The sequence below is a fragment of the Notamacropus eugenii genome, chromosome 1, assembly GCF_028372415.1.
Source record: "Notamacropus eugenii isolate mMacEug1 chromosome 1, mMacEug1.pri_v2, whole genome shotgun sequence".
Classification (NCBI taxonomy): domain Eukaryota; kingdom Metazoa; phylum Chordata; class Mammalia; order Diprotodontia; family Macropodidae; genus Notamacropus; species Notamacropus eugenii.
Genome location: NC_092872.1, coordinates 530,957,326 through 530,976,388, shown reverse-complemented (window position 1 = coordinate 530,976,388; position 19,063 = coordinate 530,957,326). Strand labels below are relative to the sequence as shown.

At 42.1% G+C, this 19,063-nt stretch overlaps 2 protein-coding genes across 7 annotated transcripts in view; one reads left to right on the top strand and one right to left on the bottom strand.

The window, feature by feature from the left end:
* CLIP4 (CAP-Gly domain containing linker protein family member 4) overlaps positions 1-19,063 on the bottom strand; it is a 170,196-nt gene that overhangs the window by 24,194 nt on the left and 126,939 nt on the right. For 3 of the 6 annotated variants that reach the window (XM_072634095.1, XM_072634097.1, XM_072634096.1), the window contains one exon: positions 11,495-11,776. The exons of 2 other annotated variants lie outside the window; for them this stretch is intronic. In XM_072634095.1, the coding sequence (XP_072490196.1) occupies positions 11,741-11,776 (36 nt within the window). In that variant the 3' untranslated portion in view covers positions 11,495-11,740. Of the gene's footprint in view, positions 1-11,494; positions 11,777-13,004; positions 13,063-19,063 lie in introns of those variants that run through there. One more of the 6 variants, XM_072634098.1, reaches the window with a different exon arrangement.
* ALK (ALK receptor tyrosine kinase) overlaps positions 1-19,063 on the top strand; it is a 54,973-nt gene that overhangs the window by 24,000 nt on the left and 11,910 nt on the right. Inside the window, exons 5-9 of the mRNA XM_072634100.1 lie at positions 5,542-5,639; positions 12,768-12,860; positions 14,420-14,521; positions 16,513-16,647; positions 17,485-17,575. Of these exons, the coding sequence (XP_072490201.1) occupies positions 5,542-5,639; positions 12,768-12,860; positions 14,420-14,521; positions 16,513-16,647; positions 17,485-17,575 (519 nt within the window). The remainder of the gene's footprint in view (positions 1-5,541; positions 5,640-12,767; positions 12,861-14,419; positions 14,522-16,512; positions 16,648-17,484; positions 17,576-19,063) is intronic.

Here is a 19,063-nt window from a genome sequence, read left to right as displayed (position 1 = left end):
CAGGGAGTCCTGCTATCATAGGTTCTTAGATCAGCATTTGTAAAAGGAAAGGCAACTTTTGAGGGGTTAACAATCACTTTAATCAAGCACATGTATCAATCCTTTAGTCAAGCAAATTCATTCACATAGTTCAGGGAAATCAGCACCCTGAATTTCAAAGAAAATACAGAGAAATTAAAAGTCAACAGACATGGCTTCCTCTGCCTGAATTCAACAGACAGTTGGACCCCAACTCTCTGACCATAATTACCAAGAAGGGAAGTACAACTCAAAGGAGGGGAAGTACACTCCTTAGCAGCTTCCCAGAGTCCTCCTCTGGCCAAACAGTTCCAGTCAGAAAGCCCCACCTCAGTCTCTATATGCTTTTTAGAGCCAGAAGGCATCACATCCCTTCAGAACCAGTGCCTCATTAACAAAAGGCCTGGACCTTCCTATAAATCTTCCCAGGCTTGACAATGGGTGGGAAAGATCCTCCTGAATCACATTCAAATAGAGGCATTATACTTCTTGATTACACCAAAACAAAAACAGCAAAAGATCCTATTTTACTTGATCATTACACCCTCTCTCTCCCTCCTCCTATCTCTCTCTGCCCCTTCTCTCCTTCCCTCTCTATGCCCTCTCTCTTTCTCCCCCTTTCCTCCCCTCCCTAATTCTCTCTCAACCCCACTTCTCATCAATATTAGAACTGAGCCCCTGAGCAATATGGCGGCAGGTGAGAACACAAAGCTGAGGCCTTTGTCTGAAGAAGGGGAGCCTCCCACAGGTCTCAGCTTGCACCCTGGTCCCTTGCCAGGAGGGCTCAGTGAGCTCCTTTGTTGGCTGGTCCCTAGTAACTGATGCTCTCACCAGACTGTTAATTGAGGCTGAGTGGGGCAGCCAAGGGGTTTGGAAGGAAAGTCACATCCTTCTGTCCTCGCCTCCCCCATCCCCAGCAACCTCACTGCATTTTGGTTTGAAATAAAAGGAGAAGAGGAAGAAGGATAGAATCTTCACAGATCAGTCTTGTAGAATGGGGGGAGGATCTTCTAATGATCCATCCTTTTCAGTCAGCCAATCTTCAGGAGGCAGCCCTGTCACCGAGGGCCAGTCAGAGGGGCTCATTGTGTCCTCCCAAAGAAGCACTTGTATCCAGAGATCCTCTGCGAGGGGCTGGCTAAGGAAACAATTCAATAGGAATTCCAACAAATGCCCGTGCCCTGCAATCTCATCAAGTAGATATGGGAACCTACCAAACTGACCAGACCTGGTGTGCCTTTTAAAGTTACCTACCAGTAAATGTTTAACAACAGGCTGGGGGGGAGGGGGAGAAGGGGATGTATGCACGGCATACTTTTACATTTAATCTACATCCTTAACATTTTCTCCATCACTTTTTTGAGTCTGAACACTCCACAGAACCATAAATCAAGCCCTGATTTGTAGTATTTGCCAATTTCAGAGGTATAAATGCTCACGCTGAAAATTTAACTACCAGCTATCTCTCCTATAGCCCCCAGCACATATCCCTCTATTGGACCATAAACTCTAAAGCAGATAAAGGGTGGCATCTTGTCTGAAATTCATGTCTCATCAAATGGTTGCTCGTCAGTGCTAAAGTATCTATTCAGATACTATAAGTAAACCTTTGTAGGCTTGGATTTGACATTAAGAAGCTTTAGATCAAAATAAATTACACACACTTTTTTTTTTTTAGGTTTTTCTTTAAGTCTCATGGGATAGCTGATATCACAGGATTCCCATCTGCAGTCAAAAAAAGTCCTAGAAATACCAGTTGGAGCAAAATGTTAGTGGTTAGCATAGGACCCAAAGATTTCCTTGGTAACCTAAACTCCATTTCAGGTTCAGATGAACTTACAGTATGGAAAGTTTTTCATAGTGTGGAAAGCTAATAGCACTGGAAAGAATGTTAGATTTTGAGAGAGAACCTGGTTCAAATCCTACTTTGCCACTTAAGCAACTCATTATGGCAACTCGCTATCCTAACTCCCACTCTATGCACTTATGATCTGCACAGCATTCTGTGCACAGTAGGAAGGGAATATTCATTGGCTGAATTTACTCATACCCATGAATAATGATTCAGATAGGCTGAGAGAAAGGAAGAGAAAGGTTGCATTTGGGGCAAGAAGAATCAGTTGAACAAGCGTCTAAAGACAGGAATAAATTCAGCATTGTTTGAGAGATAATGCTATGAGTTGTTAGGAGGAGGAGGAAATAAGGTAGCATGTGGTCAATTTTTGTCTAAAAATAATTTTGAATAGCTCAAGGTTATCTTTTAGGTAACCTACCAAAACTCAGGGACAGCTAGGTGGCTTAGTAGATAGAGCACTGGGATAGGAATAAAAAAGACTCATTTTCCTGAGTTCAAATCCAGCCTCAGACACCTACTAGCTGTGTGACCCTGGGCAAGTCATTTAAGCCTATTTGCCTCAGTTTCCTCATCTGTCAAATGGGCTGGAGAAGGAAATTACAAACCACTCCAGTTATCTTTGCCAAGAAAACCCAAATGGGGTCATGAAGAGTTAGATACAACTGAAACAACTGAACATCAACAAAAACTCAGAAACTTCCCTCCTCCTCCCCACTCCCTCATCTTGTTTCAAGCCTGAGAATTCTTGAAGTTAAGGAACAGAATCATTTCAAAAGATTGCACATAGCAGTTTCCTTCCGGGCATTTGTATAAATGCCACCCCCTCCATGTTAGCAACAAATCATGCAAGATGAGCCCCATAGCTTTTTGTGACAGTCTTCCTAGACTCGTTACCAACTCAAAACACTGTAGATGTTGTTGCTGTGTTCTTCAGTTGTTTCAGTCTTGTCTGACTCATGACCCTGTTTGGATTTTCTTGGCAAAGATACTGGAGTAGTTTGCCATTTCCTTCCTCATTTGACAGATGAGGAAACTAAGGCAAATGGGTTAAGGGCCTCGCCCAGGGTCACACAGCTAGTAAGTGTCTGAGGTCAGATTTGTCCTCAGGACCTCCTGACTCCAAGCCCCATACTCTATACACTGTGCCACCTAAGCTGCCTGAAACACTATAGATATTTACCTAAATTTTGGCAGAGCATTTGACCCAGTGCTTGGCATAATGCCTGGCACATTTAATCACTTAATAAATGTTTATTGATTGATTTTATCAATTCACTCATACTATTCTTGTGGAAAAGATAGACATGAGATAGGTAACATATCATTTAGGTAGATCTAGAATTGGTTGATGGCTAGACCCAAATAGGTTCAAAGTCAACTTGGAAGGAAGGTCTAGCGGAACGTTTGGCCCAGGAATATGGCATCCCAATGCAATTAACAATTATATGCTTACCAAATTTGTGGCTGATATAGAGTTGCTGACACAAATTTAAACCTGATGGTAGAGGAAATGAGCATAATGCATGGGCTGCCTTGAGAGGCGGTGGGTTCCCTCTCAGTAAAGGTCTTCAAGAAGAGATATGAACACCTTTTGGGTGTCACACAGGGAATTCTTGTGAAATGGACTAAACGAGCTCTAAGGACCCTCCTAGCTTTGGTCCTGTGGAAGGTGATCAAGGACCATGGTGGAGGTTGCACACTGGGGATGAGCTGCTGAGGATTTAATCCCATCTAGTTCAGGGAAAAGAAGGTGTTTAGACGAAGTTCATGCCACCTGCAATGTTGGGGTACAATTGTCAAACCTGCCCATGTTTTCTGAGGTTTGTGGAGTGGTGCATAGGAGAACACAGGAATAAAGGCAGGCCCAGGGAAGCTTGTAACAGACCAGTTGTGGTGGTCCAGAGCTTTCCTCCTGCCTCCCTTTTGTAGCCCTGACTGATGAACCTCTGAGGAAGGCACTCAGGACCCCATGTGCACCTGCATTCTCCAGGGCATCTGGGTGTGGTCCACAAGGAGACCCAGGGTGGGGCTCTGCAGCCAGGATGCAGAGGATAACAAAATGATCATCTGAGCCATCTTGGCATGTCCTCAAGATTCCCAAATCTCCCAGAATCAAGAGCCATATCTAATCCATGGACTGAGCTTAATCCCCCGATAGCAGAAATGATCACCCAGTGATGAACATGTTACATGGCACCCCGCCCCCCATCTCCATGTTCTTTAAGGCCTGATTCTGTTTCTAACTCCATGAAGCTCTTTTGGAAGGGATGGCTCCCTCAGATCTTTTGTAGCATTTTTATCCTCTTGCAATAAGGATAAAATGAGGCAGCCTTATCTCATTATGCTGTGCTGTTATCTTTCTTGTTCGGTGATTTTTCAGTTGTGTCAGACTCTGCAGGACCCTGTTCTGGGTTTTCTTGGCAGAAACACTGGAATGGTTTGCCATTTCCTTCTCCAGCTCATTTTACAGATGAGGAAACTGCGGCAGTAGTATTAAGTGACGTGCCCAGGATCACACAGCTACAAAGTATGTGAGGCTGAATTTGAACTCAGGTCTTCCTAACTCCAGGCCCAGGGCTCTATCCACTGCAGCACCTAGCTGCCCTATTCAATTTTATGTGAGTTATCTGTGTACATCCAGGTCATAAGCTCTGTCCTTGGTTACTCATCTTTGTATCTCCCTCCAGCTAACCCAATTCCTTGTACCTCATAGGTAGGTGCTTAATCAACAGGAGACTGTGAGTATGGTGTAAAGGGTCAGGCTTGGAGACCTGGGTTCAAATCTAGCTTTCTGGAATTGACTGATTGTTGTGATGATGGGCAAGTTACTTTTACCTCTCTAAGCCTCCATTTCCATATTTGTGAAAAGGGGATAACAATACACAGTATGTACCTCAAAGGGCTGATGCCAGGCTCAAGTAAGATAACGTATATAGTTTTACAACCCTTAAAGGGCTATGTTAGTTCTAATTATGTGAACTACAGGGAGCAAGGAAGTGAGATAATGAAAGTCCAGTTGGAATGGGGAGAGACTAGAGTCTGGAAAAGTAGATGGAAGGGTCATTGTGGCATCAGCTTCTTCAGGGTGGGACTCCAGTAGACCCACTCAGGGCTCCAGGATTAGCAGCAATAAATGTATGCCATGGCAAGGATCCTATTTTGTCCTCAACTCAGTCAGTCATTACATCTCAGATTTTCACACTTAAAGAGGTTGGGTAGAATGTAGATTTGGAGTCAGGAAACCCAAGGTTAAAAATCTCAGTTTGGATACTTCAGGGTGGTGTGACCCTAGGCAACCCACTTATCTCTTATACTCGTTATTCATCTGTACAATTTGTATAATACCACCTACTTCTGAGGATTATTGGAACAAACGAGAAAATGCTCTGCACAGCAAAGAATCATAGATTTAAACACAGAAGGGCCTTAGAGATCATATACTTCAACCCCTTCATTTCACAGTTTAGGGACCAAAGGCCCAGAGACATTAAGTTTACCCAGGGTTATGCAGCCAATGTCAGAACTGGGATTTTAACCTAGGGCCTCTGACTACAATACAATCCTCTCTTTTCTGAAAATAAGTTGTAATAGTAACTTTTGCTCTCCCTAGTTAAGCCAGCATGAACTGCTTTTCACTGGGGGGGGTGTCATGATTTCTGTCTCTCCAGAACCAGCCCTCCTCCTTGGCTATGCTGGACCTGCTGCATGTGGCTCGTGACATTGCCTGTGGCTGTCAGTATCTGGAAGAAAACCACTTCATTCACCGGTAAGTCTGAGGGGTCTGGTTGTTCCTGCCCCCCTGGCCTCAGGCAGTCTTGCCTTCATTATGCTGTGAGGGCACAGACCTGCCCAGAGACAGCAACCAGGGATGGTGTCCCAGAGGCAAGCTGCAAAACAAGGATATTTTTCTTAATCAGCCAGGGATGTGTTCTAAATGATTACTGAATCCACTGAGACTTTAAGTTTCTCCATCTGTAAAATCAGCATCATCGTTTTGATTCCAGTGGTAGATGTGTCAATGATTTATTCTGGGAACCTTGGCTGTGTTATTGTATCCTGCATGGGAGGGGGCAGGGAAGAAACTTCAGCCACCAATATTCATGGCAGTCTCAAACTTTACAGGGCCTCAGAGGGAGAATGAAATGGAATTCAAGGTTTCCAAAATTGTGAAATCTGCAAGGATAAGAACTAGTTTCTTTAGTTCATAAATTTCATTCTCTCTGTCAAAACCTTACTTTAAATATATGACTAAAGGGTATTTAGATCAGGGACCCCACTGAAGGTACTTGCCATGGTACACTTGCTACTGTTGCTTGTTTGTTCACTGTCTTCATATCTGGAGGCCTGAGGTCAGCCTTCAAAGTAAAATGGGTCCTTTGCAAAGCTTGTTCAATCATTTTGTAAGTAAAACTTCACTATTCTTTTGGTAGGTGAAAAGCAGCATTTTACCCATTATACAGATTCAGAAACTGAAGTGTAGCAGGACTTTCTCCTTCCCATCCCCATTCTCTCCCCCTGCCCAGCTTCATGTACCCCATGATGCCCTTAATGCAGACCTAGAAGTTTTATTGTACAAAGTGTAACCCAGGACTCAAGGGTGGAACATTTGTATAAAACCCTCTTCACTGGTAAAGAGTATGGACCCTGTGTGAAGGGATTCCAAGCACTCTCAGGCCCTCTCTGCCCCCTAAGTCATCATTCTCTCCATCAATGAGGTGGGTCTTATGCAAATGCTCCAAGCTTGACCCCTCAACTACGTTTGGCTGCCACATTTTTGTAAGGCATCGACAAGCTGGAATGCATCTACAGAAAGGTGAGACACAGAGGACAGCCATAGGAGGACCAATTCAAAGATGTGTTCAACGCTATAATGGAAGTCGTGGGCTTCCCCCTCCACAAAGGCTTTCAAATGAGGTCTGCATAAATACTTGTGGGGATATTTGTGCTTAATCAAGCAAAGCTTGGGTCGGACACCTCTGAGGTTCTTTCCAATCTAAGATTCTCTGCTTTGTCTTTTTACTGTGCCTTCTAGTCAGTCCCCTGCCTTCATCCTCACTCGCTTCATCTTAAGTAGTCCAGGCACATGGAAGTCTATCATTTTCTTTTAAAGATAAAACAGCAGGCTATGGTCGAATGATAACAGTGATGCAACAGGCTTCACAGAATAGAGAGCCCATGAGGTCCCAGCCCTTCCAGCTCCAAGACCCAGTTAAGAACCCCATCCCTTACTATCTTATACATTCCTTCCTTCAGAAAGCTCTTCCCTCTGATCTTTGTAAAACCTTTCTCAGAACCACATCCTTAGTGAAAGAGTGAGGCCCCAGGCACCATGCTTCCTGGAATTACCATTAAGAATCATGGGACTGGAGGGGACCTCAAAGGTCAACCTCCCAACCAAAGCAGAAATCCTCTCAGTAAAATCCCTGATGTTCTGATTGAGACAAGGAGCTCAGTTCCTTGGAAGGCAGCCCACTCCGTTTAGGAATGTTTCTAATTGTTAGAACTTTGTTACACAGAGCCCAAACCTGCCTCCCAGTATCTTCCACCTGAGTGACTACCTCTTATCTCTTCTCTCTGACACTACCACAATAGCTAGGGGTGGAGTCACAGCCACATACCCTTTGATTTATTTTTCTGTTGACTGTGTAGGCTTAAAATGTTCATAATACAGATTAAACTTTAAGGTATGTGCATACATTTTTTCCCTTAAAAGCCCTGTAGGTAAACACTTACCAGCTCACTCCGTATTGTTTTATAAGCTTTCCTTGAGCTCAGCAGGCACTCCATAGGCAGCATAGGGAATGAAGTCATTGCCACAGTGGAGGCCTGGTGACTGGAGAATAACAGTCTAACTTGCATTTATATAGCATTTTATGGTTTGTGAGCTGCTTTACATCCATTATTTCATTTGAACCTTAAAACATCCCTGCGAATAAGTCTACTCTCTCCTCCACAACAGCTATCTTATTCCCCTGAAGTCTTTTCGTTCCCTGTTCCTCCATCTTCCTTCACCATCTTCCTCAAATGAACTCCAGTTTGTCATTATCTTTGCCTCAAATGTGGTGGTCAGAACTGGATACAATATTCAAGATGTGGTCTGGTTGATGCAGAATAGTTGGGTTATTACCTCCCATTATCTAGACACTAAATGCCTATTAAGATCCTCTAAAATGCATTAGCCTTTTTTTTTAGTAGCCTCATATAACTCTAGGTTTCCATTGAGCTTGTGGTCAACCAAAACCTCAAGGCCTTATTTCACACAAAAACCCCCATATCTCCCAAATATTATAATTATGCAATTGATTTTCTTAACCCTAAGCATATAGCACTTCCCTGCCGTATTTCCTCCTGTGTGTCTAGGGCCCATCATTCCCACTCAGTTGAGATCATTTTGAATCATGATTCCATCACCTCTCCTATGAGCCATCCCTCCCAGCTTGATGCCATCTGCCAGTTATGTAAGCCTGCCTGTTCTTTCTTTGAAGTGAAGAGGACCAGAGATAGGACCCTGCGGTGTATTAGAGGCCTCCCTACTGGCTGCCATCCAGCTGGGAATCTACTTCACCACACGATCATCCAGCCTACATCTCTCCATATTGTTTGTACACAGTATCTCTCAAGACTTAATCTGCCTATTTTGAAAAAGACTAGATGTCATTCACGATTTCCCAGCTCACTAATCCTCTGAAGAAATGCAGTAGTACAGAAGTAATGCAGATGAGGGATTCCTGGTTAGCCAGTGAGCACACAGAGGACCCAAGTCAAAGAGAACCCCAAAAGCTATCTAGCCCAACTTGAGTATCCCATTTACGGTGTCCCTAACAAGTGGCTATGAGCCTCTGCTTACAGACCTCCACAGAGGAGATATTTAGTGCTTCCAGAAGTGATCCATTCTACTCTTAATTGTTGGGATATTATTACTTCTGTCAAACTCATAGAAGCCTCTTTGTCACTTTCACCCACTGCATTTTGTTCTGCCCTCTGAGGCCAAGCACTGCAAGCCTTCCACATGGCAGCCTTCCATATACTTAAACAAAGCTCTCAGGTCCTACTCCCAACCCCTTAAGTCTTTTCTGCTCCAAGCTGAGGAGCTCCAATTCTGTCAATGGTATATTCTCCAGTATTTTCACCATCCTGCTTGCCTTCCTCCGAACGTTCTCTAACTTGTAAATATGCTTCCTAAAATGTGGCATTCCAGACTGAACACAGTACTCCAAACTGGCCTAACTAGAGAAGAATACAGAGGGGCTATCACCTGCCCACCTTGTTCTGGACAAATTAGCTTTGTGGAATGCTGTATCACCATGATGGATTCCTTGAACTTGTCCACTGAAATCACCAGATTATTCTTTCAGAGGGGCTGCCATCTAGCCACCCTTCCTCTCTCACCACTTTCTTTTCTAGTCTTTAACTCTTCATCCATAGGCCTTCCCCACTCCCAGCCAAAGAAAAAAAGGCTCCATCACACTTTCCCAGGCTTCACCTGGGCATGACTATTCATACATTCTGTGTTCCAGCCAAACTGGGCCACTAGTTATTCCCCTGCAGTGTCCAATCATCACCATCCTTTGTGCATTCATGCAGGTCTTAGAATATCTTTATGCTACATTTCATCTTGTTGAAATTCTTCTCTTCCCCCAAGACTCAGTTAAGGTACTTCCTCTTCTCTGATCTCCCACCCCACCCCACCCACCCACCCCCCCCACCTCTAGCAGAAAGTGATTCACCCCTCCTTAGATTATCCTAGAAGCCTGCTGTCTGGATCTCTCTTTTGCCCTTTTCATAGTTCATCTGTGAAATATAAATATATATATGTGTGTGTGTATAATATGTATATGTGTGTATATGTGTGTATATACATATATGTTTGTATACATATATGCACACATATATATGCACATATTGTGTAAACTCTATGTATATGTGTATGTGTGTGTACATCATCCCCTCTATTTCACTGTCTGGTCCTTGAGATCAGGGACTCTCTTCTTTATACTCACAGCATTTAATGCAGTGCCTTGCATACTGTACATTAAAACTATTTATTGAATGCAATTCAATTTTCCTGTGTTTAAACCAAATCCAAACCATCTGTATAACAGGTTCTTCTAGAAGTTGGTCGTGAATGAATGCCAAGCTTATCATTCTGGAGCTGGCATCTACCTTTTTCCATTTCTTGAAAATCCAGATTTTTCCTATATCTAATCTTATGATACCTCTTTCATTCCCCACAATTTCACAAAGGTTACTAACAGTGGTTCCATAATCACATCATGACCAGTCTAGAGACTTGAATTCATTCAAAGTGGTTACTATCTCCTTTTGCATTTCAATTCTCTCTTCACCCATGCTGAAGCTACCCTTTCCCACCCCAAAGACCAATGGAACAAGGAATACATTCTCCTTAATGGGGTATATGTAAGCCAAATATGGTTTGAGTAGCTCCCTTTTCTCTGTCATCTGTGAGCATTCTCCTCCATTGCTTAGGAGGCAGGTTTAGTCTTTCTTATCCTTTGTCCTCTCGATATGGCCTTTAAAACTTTTTACTTTTGTCTTTAGAATTTTCTTCAGGCCACAATTCATTCTAGGCTTTAATCTAGACATCATGAATAGAGCATGCATTATTATTTTCTGTTCATCCTTATTTATAGACTCTTCCATTTTAAAAAATAGAACTTTACAGAATTTGAACTGAAAAGAGAGCATACCTTGCAGCCATATTCATCTCTTTAGCTGTCTCTCTTTTTTCATCTTCACTGCTTGGATGGTGATAATTTTCTAGAGTATCCCATCCTTTTTAAGCTAGCTTCACTTTTAGAATCTCCAGCCTGTAGGTCATCCTATCTGTTCTCTGATCTTTTTAAAATCTGCTTCCCTAAAGTCTAGGGCACATGTCTAATAAAACCCAGCACTCTCTTTCTTTGTTATAATAAACTCTAAGATAAATATGGTCACTTTCTCCAAAGGCTCATGACACTTGCACATCTCTGTCCAGTTCTTAGTTGCTGGTCAGAAGTAGAACCAAGGGTAGCAATACTCCTTATAGAATCCCAGACAAATAGAGCTGGATGAGGACTTAGAGATCATCTATCTCTCATTTTATTGGTGTACAGGCTGGGTTGGCTCAGCCCATCTCCGTGGAGGACTTGCTTGGGCAGAGCAGTCCAAAGTGACTAATGCATTCACATGGTGGGGCCATATAAAGCCAAAGATAACTTACATTAGCTATGTATCTCTTCCCTTGACCTGCATGCATTTGGTAGATGTACCTGCAGGTACACTAATGCTTTTCTGACTCACATCGATACATATGGATCAGTTCACCAGTTTTCCCCTTTTTCCTTTTCCTTGTCTAACCCTCCGTGTCAAACAGTTCTAGATCTATCTTTATGGCACTTGGATTTAGCCTGCAATTCCTTCCAAGGACAGTTGAGCTTTAAATGAGTGTTGCCTCATTTTCCAGAAACATACATGTTATCAATGTATACAGCTGTTATCTTTCCGTGGCCTCTTATCTCTTCCAGTCATAGTTTTTAATTGAAAGAAGAGATGATGACATTGCTGTGTTCCACAGGCCATGACTTTCCTACTCACAAAGTGAAAGTCATGTAACACATATTCTAGACTTCTTCAGTTTGTATCATTTATTTCTACGTATACTGTAGGTTTACATGTATTAGCAGAAGGTAGTAGAGTTGATGAATATTGGCAGGTTCTTAATCATATCAAGGAAAATTTCAGATTAGTCATGTGAGATGTCTGTACTTCTACCTCCATGTCTTGCAGCAGAATCATAATTATTTGAAAATCTGACAACCCAATAATTTCTTCTCAGTGTTTCATAGACTCAACTCATTTGACCTTTCTTCATGGATCTGTGGGACCAAGGAGACGAAGGGACTTCTGTATAATGATAGACCAAAAAAAAAAAATGAGGATTCCAGTCAGAAAAGATGTAAAGGTGGTATGATTGAAATCTATCAAGGCAAAAAGAATAAAGATTCAGTCAATCCTAGAGCACTCTAACCTAGAGACACTGCCTAAAGTGTAAAGAAATGGTTTTACATGGAGCATAATATTGCTTTATATGGTGAAGTAAGGCAACATGGATCGAGATCTGCCCTTGAAGTAGGAAAAACTGGGTTTGAATTCCACCTCATGTAAGTCACCTAAGGTCTCAAAATAACCTCAAGCAACTCTAAGGCTGTTGGACAACAGATCTCCCAACTGGACAACTGGCAACAGCTGGTTGCCAGTTATCTGTCAGTGAATTGTCAAAATGATTTTGTTACCCATCTCATGCTACTTCTCCTGCTAAGACTTGCTTAGCTGATCAGGTAGCCTGAGAATACCTTCTCCCATACACCTTGACAGGAAGGGATGGTGGAAGGCAGGCATGTCAGTGATTCAGGTACATACATTACCTAATGTACAGATACGTACATTCGAATTTCTTCACAAGAGAGCCTTAATCCTAATGAAATCATAGGATGAAATAATTGCTTTACCTGGTGGGTAGTAAACATAGCTTAAAAATTTGATAGCTTCATGGATAATACATCTACAATTTTATTTGACAGAAGCTAGAGAAATTTAGAGAAAACTACTGACTTTTTGGGGTCAATATTCTGAAAACAATTCTATAAAATGTCCTTTGTTTCCCCCAGTTTTAGTTTACACTGGACACATCATCTTCTCTAGTCCCTTTGTCTATCCCTTTTAAAAGTTGTCAAGCCCCCAAATGTAGTCTCTCATACTGAAGTATATTCCAGGAAATGCAGGACAAAAGAGCCAGCTTTCTGGATATCACATGAGGAAGAGAAATTGATCTTTGTGTAAATAGTCTCTTCACACATTGGTTTGGGAAACTAGATCTTATTTCTCTCCCTTCCAGGGACATTGCTGCTAGGAACTGTCTCTTGACCTGCTCTGGACCAGGCAGAGTGGCCAAGATTGGAGATTTTGGAATGGCTCGAGACATCTACAGGTGGGTGACAACCATTAACCTTCCATCACACACACACACACACACACACACACACACACACACACACTCGTTGTCACACAGCTAGCACATATCAGAGGCAAAATCAAAGCCAGGTGTCCCTGAAATCAAGTCCAACAATCTTACCATTATAACTTCTTCTTGTAGGCCAGCAGGAAACTAGCTGCTCCTTACACCATGCTTGCTTAGAAAGAAAAGAGATAATGGACCTTGCTCTGTTGCTTCTTTAAACTTTTCATTTGTAGGCTACTGAAAACTGGCCCCAGCATCAAAATCCAGTGTTGCTACCAACTGACTTCCTGAATGGCTTAACAAATCACTTTGCTGTGTACAGTCCATTTTTTGTCAGTCAGAATACAAACCCCTTAAGGAAAAGAGCTATTTCATTTTTATCTTTGGATTCTCCAAAAGACAGCTCCTGGCACACAGTAGGTGCATAATAAATGCTTCCCACCCCATTGAATTATCAACAAAATAATCTTCAAGAGCTTTTGCTCTTTGAGCCAGAACAAAAGCAAGGATTGGGTTAAGTAAAATGAATATCATTGTAATAATACATACATCTTTGGGTATAATGACTTATTTGGGGAGTGTAACAATTTCTAAGTTCATTTGAGAAAAGGAGAGTAAAATACTGAGTTCATTCCTTCAAGTCTGGTCTTGGACAATTAATAATTGTGTGACCTGCTTGCCTCAGTTTCCTCATCTATAAAATTGGGATAACAATACTACTTATCTCCCATGAGCATTGCAAGGTTAATATATTTGCAGTGCTTTGCAAACTTTAAATGTTATTCATTGTTTGTTATTACTACATCAGTACAGTATAGCAAGGCTTTTGTATTTAGAAGTTTTTATATTTACAGTTGGTTGCCAGTCATCTGTCAGTGAATTGTCAAGATGATTTTGTTGCCCATCTCACACTACTTCTCCTGCTAAGACTTGCTTAGCTGATCAGGCAGCCTGAGAATACCTTCTCCCACACACCCTGACAGGAAGGGATGGTGGAAGGCAGGCATGTCAGTGATTCAGATATGTACATAAACAACTTATACCAGTGAATGATACTTAGGGGCGATTTCATTCATCCAAGAAACACGCTCATTAAGTACCTACTACAATTAATGCACAATGCTAGATGCTATAGGGATAAAAAGACAAATAAGCCAGCCCTTGTTGTCAATTATCCTAATTTAGACAATCTGCTGATGTGGCTCATCAAGGCTATACTTACTAAAAGGCTTTAGTGATGTTATTTTTAGACAAATGATAAAATAAGACAAAATCCAAAGGAGGCCCCCCAAACCTTTGCTGAAGCTGATACTTTCTTCTTCATTTTGATTTCATCGTCTATTTTATTCCTCTTGTGAGTCTCCTTGATCCAACTAATGACTTTAACTAATGAGCTTTCTTCCCTCAACCAACCCTCCCAATTCCTCATTAATTTTAATTTCTTAATTAATGCTTTGTCAAGTTGTCAGTCACAGGCTCTGCTCAATGCCCTGGCTAGAGTGACTTCATTTTCCTCTTCTGTGCTACAGAGCAAGCTACTACAGGAAGGGAGGATGCGCTATGCTTCCAGTCAAATGGATGCCCCCAGAGGCCTTCATGGAGGGGATATTTACATCCAAAACAGATACATGGTGAGTAATCCTCACTGTCCTCCTTTGAATATCATTGACTATCTGCCTTGCATGAATGAACCAGGGATACCAATTGCTCATAAGGATCTAGATTAGCAAAGAATGGAGCAGATGTTTGAGCTAAACATGTTCATGAGCAATCTCAGGTGTCTCAGCTGGACATTACCGGCTGAGCCTGTTTAAGGACTATTGGTTGGACTATTAGAATGAGAAGACTCAGATGCAAGGAGTCATCCTGTCTCTGATGTTTACTTTACTGTCCATGAAACCCTGGGCAAATTACTTAACCTTGTTAAGTCTCAGTTTCCTAGTCTTTTAAATGAAATGGCCTCTGAGATTCCTTCCAGCATTCAAAAATATGTGGGCTAGGAAAATTGATGTTCTAAGAAAATTAAATTATGCCCACACACACACATACACACACACACATACTTACACATCTGTTGAACATGAGTGATAGAAGAAGGAAAACAAGACAATTTCAAACCGAATTCATGGGTATGGCATGGTGGAGAGAGGAAAGGATGGTAACTTGCAAAGCTGTGGAGGTACTTAGCTCTCAAGAAGCCCCCTAGTATTCAGCAGAATCCCAGGTTTACCATGTTCTAAGTGGCACCATTTGGGTGGACAGAATTATGTAACCCACAGTTCGTATCTCTCTTCTCTGTGCCTGCAAAGTGTGAGCCCTTAAACTCAGAGCCTCCTGACCAAAGGGTGCATCTCTACCCTAGGTTCCTATATACCACCATGAGCAAAGCTCGTATTAGTAGAGGATGAGTCACATAACCCAAATCCAACATTCCAATCCCTCTCAGGAGCACCTGCTGTCAATAGTTAACCACCGCTTTTTTTCTACAGCCTCTTTTGCTACAACTAAAACTCTATATCTTATGGTTCGACTACAGTGAAAAGGTTTCTCATGCAAAGATTTGCATTTCATTGATCCCATACTGGGCAGCTGTGTGCTCAGGGTGGGAAAGTCACTTAATCTCTCTGTGCCTTAGTTTTCTCATCTATAAAATGGGAGTAATAACAGCATCTACCTCACAGGGTTAGCTATTGTTATGGTGATGATTTAGTAACCTCTAATCCACACACTCCCCATTTTTGCATTCAAATTTAGGAATTTGGCACCTCTATTTTCTCTTATTTTCTTCACACAGAGAGAATGAACAAACTAAAATTATCAGAAAAGGACTTTGTCTGGAAGCTTAGTACATCAGTAAACATTTATTAAACACCTGTTATGTGCTAGGCACTGTGCGAAGTGCGAGGGATACAAAGAAAGGCAAAAGACAGCAGCTGCCCTCAGGGAGCTCACGGTCTGTTAGATGGCTTTGTGCCCTCAGTGAGAGAGGGGAAGGAAGGAGAAAGAAAAACTTGCTGGGAAAGAACTAAAAACGCTAAGCCAGCAGGAGAGTTGAAAGCTGCCCAGTAGTTTCATCTCTGCTACCAAGAGATTCTGTGACTTTGTCTCAGCTTCAGCCTTCTTTCCTCCTGCCCTTTCAAGGCAGGATTCTTTGGGAGAAAGCCCTTCTCTGAGCAGAGGGTAACAGTTACAAATGCTCCGATTGCATCCTTCTCTTCTGATGGTCCATTGTGTCCCCTCGGTTCTCAGAGGCCATCAAATGCTGGCTGTTCCTCCCATTCTGGATAGGCTCCAAGTATAGGCTCAGAAAACTGGTGGTCTGCAAGGCCACCAAGACCAAATTGGCTACACTCAGACATCACCAGAAGGCTGGCCATGAGGTAATTAATTTTTTGGCCACAGCAACATTCAAAAACCATCAGCTATGGTGTGGAAGGGCTGTGACCTGTCTTGGGGTAGCGGGGGGGTGGGGGGGGGTGGGGGGGGTGGGGGGGGGGTAACTCATGCTGATGAAATCATGAGTCTTTAAATAATTAACATATTAATGAATATACATAATACATGCCAAAGGCAGACTCCACTTGTTCAAAGGTTAACTCTGCATCCTCTGATTTCTGGTCAGGTCCTTCGGTGTGCTTCTGTGGGAAATATTCTCCCTTGGATACATGCCATACCCAAGCAAAAGCAATCAGGAGGTCCTGGAGTTTGTCACCAGTGGAGGACGGATGGATCCACCCAAAAATTGCCCTGGGCCTGTGTATGATACCATCTACTAAGTATAATTTTTCTTTAAAAAGCTATTTGAATTTTAAACAGAATTTTAAAACAATTCTGTATTTAAAATGGAATGTTTAAAAAACATTCTAGTCTTAATTTTCCACAAAGGGTCAAAGTGCTGACCTCTTTTAATGTACCTAGGATCAGAGTGGCTGAAATAATACAGTCTTTACTAGAATAAATGAATGAAGGGGGGAGAAAAACATATATTAAATGACTATGTGCCAAGTACTATACTAAAGGCTAGAAATACATAAGAAAAACAAGAACGAGGAGTGATGAAGCTATCGGCTCACCAAGCCTACAATGGTTAGGTTTCTCCTAAGGCATCACGTATGACTTGAATGTTGGTATCTGAAATCAAATGTTTGGTTCCTTCTGCATGATATTCTCAGTGGAAAGAGTCCAAGGAGTTAAGAGACCTGGGTGACAGCACTCATTTACAGAAGCTGTAAAAGAGGAGTTTAGACTCAAATTCCTTTCTGTTCTCATTTCTATGACCATGCCTCAGTGAGCTAATTTAGGATGTGCTTCCACATCTTTTCAATAGGCAAAGACAATGTCCAAAGACAAGGTGGAGTCTCCTACCTCAGATAAGAGTCCCCTGCCAGGAGTGGGGCCACAGGATTTCTGTATGGAAACTAGTCTGGGGATGTGGTCGCTATTCCCTGACCCAACACCAGAGGGCAGCATGTGACAGCTGCATGTTACCTAAGTTGCCTCCCAGTTCAATGTAGCCCTCCAACATCATGGTCCTTGTCTAGGTTACACAAAGATAAAACACTTTTCTTAATGAATTTTCTCATTTTCCTTTTAGGTACCGGATCATGACTCAGTGCTGGCAGCATCTGCCTGAGGACCGGCCCAACTTTGCCACCATCTTAGAGAGGATTGAATACTGTACCCAGGTACCAACTATTCTTTTCCCTTGACTGACATTTATTTATTTTATGTGAATAAGACTTTGAGAACAAAATCAAGAATTAGTAAATTTAAATTTTTAGGTTGTATCTGTTAAGGAATAAGATGATTTCAACTGGTTTACAATTACCAGAAATTAATGTTAATGCTCTATAAAGCAGAGTATACAAAGGAAATTGTGGGTTAGAGAAAGCATCACCCCATTGTAAAACAAATAACAGCATCTGTCTTTTTCTGCACCGGTAACAACAGTTGGTTAGCATCGTAACTAGGGGATTCCAGAGGGATGATGGAGAGCAGGTAAACTGCAGAATAGTTGTGCCACCATTCCAGTATCTGGGGATGGCACGTAAACTGGGTCATTTTAGAAGGTTGGTGGCTATCATCCATATATATAATACTAGCCTTGACCCTGTCATCTTTGGATAGAGCTGGTTCATAAGGAGAAGGGAACTGACACAAGCCTTCAGTACATAGACAATGGCCCACCTACACCACTGAGTAGCCCTGGGAGTCTTTCCTCACAAAGACATTTCTATGGGCTGTCAGTTTGCAGTCAAAGAAAGACAACCTGAAGAAGGGGAAAGAGGGAAGTCATTTATGATGTGTCAAGTGTCTCCCTGTCAGTCCTGGGGGTGCAGGAAGGGGCAAAAGTTTGGCAAAAGGCTGAATGTGTGATGTGCTACTCCACTTACAGTTGAGGCTACAGATGTGCTAAATGATTCCCTAAGACTCTACTCAATCATTCTAGGGGCATGTCTGAGTGTCCCCAATATTAATAGGTTTATAGAGTACTGTGCTAGACTCCATGACAAATAGAAGTACAAAAAATAATCCCTGCCTTCAGGGAATATGCATAAGATCTAGCAAGAAAGAGATGATTAATGTGCAGGTTATATCTCATCCCTCAGGCCTCTTGTAGGCTAAACATCCCTCCTTCCTTTGACAATTCCTTTTAGGAGTTTCTAGACCTTTCATCATTGTGATCAGCATCCACTGGACATTCTCTACTTTGATAATGTCCTTTTTAAAGAGTGAGCAAAACTGAGCAAAACGTTCCAGAATTGGTCTGCCTAGCACAGTAACTTCCCATTTACTTGGACCATCTTTGTTAGTATAGCAATATCCTTGCCTGTCTAGCAAGTGATTTTTGAGGGAACCAGCTTCAAAGCCAGGAAAATTTCTGGTTTCATAACTCTGGCAAGTCACTCTTAAGTGTTCTGGGCAACTCGTTAAGACTCTTAAGTTGTACAGGTAGTACCAGCATGTGTTGGTAGAGGAAGGTTCCTATGTGAATGCAATCATAGGTCCAGTCCCCATGTGCTCGTCTACCCCAGCAATATTCAGTTAATTTAGCCTAATATTGTTAGCTTCTTTAAGGCTCACCCTTTGCTAGAATCTTTGCTATATGAACTGCCATCAAACCAGGCCTCCTCTAGCCTGCAGATAGGCATTTTATCTTTTTTAACCTAAAT